Source organism: Danio aesculapii, chromosome 4, assembly GCF_903798145.1.
Source record: "Danio aesculapii chromosome 4, fDanAes4.1, whole genome shotgun sequence".
In the NCBI taxonomy this organism is placed as follows: Eukaryota; Metazoa; Chordata; class Actinopteri; order Cypriniformes; family Danionidae; genus Danio; species Danio aesculapii.
This window is the reverse complement of record NC_079438.1, coordinates 931,178-936,177: the sequence shown is the minus strand read 5'-3', so window position 1 is coordinate 936,177 and position 5,000 is coordinate 931,178. Positions and strand designations below refer to the sequence as shown.

At 30.8% G+C, this 5,000-nt stretch overlaps 1 protein-coding gene across 1 annotated transcript in view; it reads right to left on the bottom strand.

The window, feature by feature from the left end:
• Positions 1-5,000, bottom strand: part of large1 (LARGE xylosyl- and glucuronyltransferase 1) — a 43,991-nt gene that overhangs the window by 7,146 nt on the left and 31,845 nt on the right. Inside the window, exons 12-13 of the mRNA XM_056455259.1 lie at positions 4,573-4,851; positions 2,855-3,001 (exon numbers count right to left, since the gene is read on the bottom strand). Coding sequence (XP_056311234.1) covers positions 2,855-3,001; positions 4,573-4,851 — 426 coding nt within the window. The remainder of the gene's footprint in view (positions 1-2,854; positions 3,002-4,572; positions 4,852-5,000) is intronic.

The following is a 5,000-nucleotide window of genomic DNA, read 5'->3' as shown; positions in this document are numbered from 1 at the left end:
ATTACAATACAATATAATATAATAAAATATAATACAGTATAATATAATATAATACAGTATAATATAATATAATATAATACAGTATAATATAATATAATACAGTATAATATAATATAATATAATATAATATAATAAAATACAATACAATATAATATAATATAATACAGTATAATACAGTATAATATAATATAATATAATATAATATAATAAAATACAATACAATACAATACAATATAATATAATATAATACAGTATAATATAATATAATATAATACAGTATAATATAATATAATACAGTATAATATAATATAATATAATACAGTATAATATAATATAATATAATACAGTATAATATAATATAATACAGTATAATATAATATAATATAATATAATATAATAAAATACAATACAATATAATATAATATAATATAATATAATATAATATAATATAATACAGTATAATACAGTATAATATAATATAATATAATATAATATAATAAAATACAATACAATATAATATAATACAATATAATACAGTATAATATAATATAATACAGTATAATATAATATAATACCGTGTAATATAATATAATATAATACAGTATAATATAATATAATACAGTATAATATAATATAATATAATATATAATATAATACAGTATAATATAATATTATTTAATATAATATAATATAATATAATATAATATAATGTAATATAATTTAATGTAATATAATTTAATACAATATAATATAATACAATATAATATAATATAATATAATATAATATAATATAATATATAATATAATATAATTTAGTTTAATATAATATAATAATATAATTTACTAAAATATAATTTAATATAATATAATATAATATAATTTAATTGAATTTAATACATAATATAATATAATATAATATATAAGATGTCAACGTCAATAAATAATACATAAAATGAGATCAAAGTCCAAAACAGATTTACTTAAGATACAAATTCTAGACTCACATTTAGAAATATTTCCTTTAAAGATTCTACACACACAAAAATTGTTGTCTGATAATGTAAAAAAACAGGGTACTAAAAGTATATGTCTAACAGTTTGGTTATCAATAAAAGTAAATATGTGCTGTATTTGTATAAGTTTGTTCTATGATATATATTTTGGCGCCAGTGGTGTGGTGGTTAACGCGCCAACACGTGCACTCCGGTGCTCACGGCGACCTGAGTTCGATTCCCGCCTCGTGGTCCTATACCGATCCTTCCCCTCTCTCTGCTCCCAACACTTGCCTGTCAATACTTTCTACTGTCCTATCAATTAAAGATGAAAACCCCGAAAAAAATATTATTAAAAAATAAAAATAAAAAAGTTACAGCTACAATTAGCTTTTAAGCCAAATTTAACATTGAACATTTTTGTGTACTGCTTCACTCAAAATACTGAATTTCAACCTTTTTTTTTTGATAATTATTGATATTCGGTGTCCAGAGAGTATTTCTAAACTGGTTTGGTTCTGATCAGGTGAAAGACTAGTTCCAAAAGTAGCTTTCGGACAAATCTTGATGTAGCAGATAAACAGTGCGTCCCTAGACCCCCTAAAGGACTGTCGGCACATAAATCGTTACGACAACGACAAACAGCAGCCAAAAATGTCTAAAACTTTAGTTTTTGGTGCCATAGTGCCACCTATGGGTCGATTTACGGTTACGAGTTACGGTTTTTGAGTAGCAGTTAACCATAAGGACTATCTGTCTAAGTTTCAAGTCTCTAGGCCTTACGGTTTGGTTTGCATTACAAATGAAGGGAAACATAAGAAACAAATAAAATATAAATGTATTATCTTTCTATTGCTGAGGATGTTTGGTGACCAAACTCATATTTTAATGTATATAACTGTTTAATAAAGGTTTTATTTAAATAAACTAACAATTAATGTCTATATTCACTTAGAAATAGATAAAAATATAGATTTTCCAAAGGCGGTGTACTCGTTTACGCCGAACACTGTACACCAAAACTCAATTTAAAGGCGATTCTCATAGTATTTAGATTTTTCTGAACCCTCAGAACCTACATATCAACAGTTATCTCTCCGCCAAATATTGTCCCATCCTAACGAACCATAAACCGGTGGAAATCTTACTTTCTCTATCTTTTTTAAACCATTTTTAGCAAAAGAAAACAATACTAAGAAGAACAAAAAGGCCATTTCACAATACACAGAATATTGGGCTCAACATAGTACAGTATCTTCAGGAAAGCATAAGAAAAAACGGATTAAATAAAATAAGGTATAGACCATATTGAGGGATGTAAACAAAAACAACGGTCTCAACGTAATTCCTGTATTACATTTTCAATTTCTATAGCTTCCAAAAAGCTCTACATGTTGATAAATAATGTAATAATAGCGGTTTTAACATTAAGTTATGATTGAATTGCCTCTTCTTACAGTCCTAAGCAGGAAATGTTCATGTGCCAGTGACACTGAATCGGTCTACAGACCATATTGAGGGATGTAAACAATAACAGTGGTCCTGATGTAATACTTCCTGTTTTAGATTTGTATTTTTCATAGCTTCTAATAATCCAAAAAATGTCCACATATTGATAATAAATATTAAGAGAGCTCTGTTGAAATTAGTTAAGACTGAATCGCCTCTTGTTGCAGTTACAGGAACTATTCAATGGCCAATGATATCGCCATATTGAAATTGACTATAGAGAAGTGTGTAGACTCTGAAAGGGTACTCTTATGAGAAATTGACCTATTAATTTCCACTCTTATGACTGGTGTTATAATAGACAGATAACAGAAATAAACAGAATTAAGTCTCACAAATGCGCAGTTTTTCACCTGAATGTGAACAGCGTGCCCATGTCCAGCTGCGACAGGAGCTCTGCTTTAGATTTGGGGAAGGAGAGGCGATAGCGCAGCGTTTCGAACGCCGGAACTACCAGAGCCTTCTTAGTGTTTCCCATATCAAGCTGAACCACAGATTTCCTGAAACAGAAATAATATTGGTTTATTTGTGAAAGGGTTCACCTTTACAACCAGAAACTTTACTGATGTTGATCAAGGACAAACTTTCTATAATAAGAAAGTAGCCTATATACAGTTGACGTCAGAATTATTAGCCCCCCTGTATATTCATTTCCCCAATTTCTGTTTAACGGAGAGCAGATTTCTCTTCAACACGTTTCTAATCATAATAGTTTAATAACTCATCTCTAATAACTGATTTATTTCTCTTTGTCATGATGACAGTAAATGATATTAGACTAGATATTCTTCAAGATAATAGTATTCAGCTTAAAGTGACATTTAAAGGCTTAACTAGGTTAATTAAGTTAACTAGGCAGGTTAGGGTAATTAGGCAAGTTATTGTATAACGATGGTTTGTTCTGTAGACTATCGAAAAAATATATAGCTTAAAAGTGCTAATAATATTGAACTTAAAATGGCTTTAAAATAAATTAAAAACTGCTTTCATTCTAGCCGAAATAAAACAAATAAGACTTTCTCCAGAAGAAAAAATATTATAGGAAATACTGTGAAAAATTCCTCTGTTAAACATCATTTGGGAAATATTTAAAAAAGAAAATAAAGTCGGTGCAATAGCTTGGTGGTTAGCGTGCCGACATATGGTGCAGTAGCACGTCAGGGCGTCCTGAGTTCGAATCCCGGATCGAGGACATTTCCCTACCCCCTCTCTCTCTCTCACTCTCTCCAACGTCGCTTCCTGTCTCAATACTGTTCTATCTAATAAAAGCCAAAAATAAATCTTAAAAAAATAAAGAAATTCCCAGAAAGGCGAATGATTTTGACTTCAGCTGTGTTTCCTAAATGTGTAAGCAGGAAGTCCGTCAACTGATCTGGTCATTTTAATAAACAAAAAGCATTTGCTGTTATTTTAAAGGTTGAGGGGCTGTTTACATTATATTTTCAGCCAAAAACAGGACCGTTTTTATGAATTTTGCCTGTTTATTTACACAAAAACAGCGTATTTGAGTCTGAAAACGCATTAATGTGGGGAAAAAAAGTGGACGCTTTTGAGAACGCCGTTATCACTGGGTTATAATGTACACTGATAGTACTACACTACCAATGCTAACACTGTTGTACTGTTATAACAGCTGTAATAACTAAGGCAGACAAAATCTGCAGACATTTTTTGCCATTTCTGCACAGAATCATAACTAAAAATTTAACATACGAAATGAAAAATAATACCTTATTAACTTTTATTTAATGTTTACAAGGCAAATCCAATTAGATCCACTATTTTTGGTAAGCAAAGCAAGTCTCACATATAATATCTCTACTAAAAAACTGAAAACATTACTGTATTGTGAATAAATCATATGAATATTTTCATATTAGTCAATAATATTACTGAAATTAATTTAAAAACTGGAATAAATATAGTTTACACACACTTACTCAAGTAAATAAACAGACTCAATGATGGGCTAAGCATCTGCGGATTTCTGCGCGCGCAGATTCCCTGTGGGCTGAGTGATAACTAAGATAAACTGAAAAACCAAAACGGACCAACACTGCTTTTGTCTCACCTGAGGTACTCATAGAGTCCATACATAGGCAGGAAGTCGATATCCGACAGGAACATGTAGGGAGTGTTGACCTGCCCCATTGCAACATTGCGCAGCAGGTTAACGGGGTAGAACTGGCCCTCTTTGTAGACGATGTGGTATCCCACGTTGCTCCTGCTCATCAGGACCTCGGAGCCCTGAGCGTATCGCAGGAACTGCTGCGCTTCGGCGTCTGAGAGGTAGAGCGCCAAACTAATGGGCCCTTCCCAGTGTTTACAGATGGCCTCCAGCATCTGCAGTCTGACACAAAACAATGCTCCGTTAACTCAGCAAAATCATAAAGGTCGTAAAGGTGTGTTCCACTCATCGCCTCTCGTCAGGTCAAAAGCAGTTGGCCCGATTCCGCATGTAGAAGAGAGCTGGTTATTCAGCAACGAATCATAGCGCGA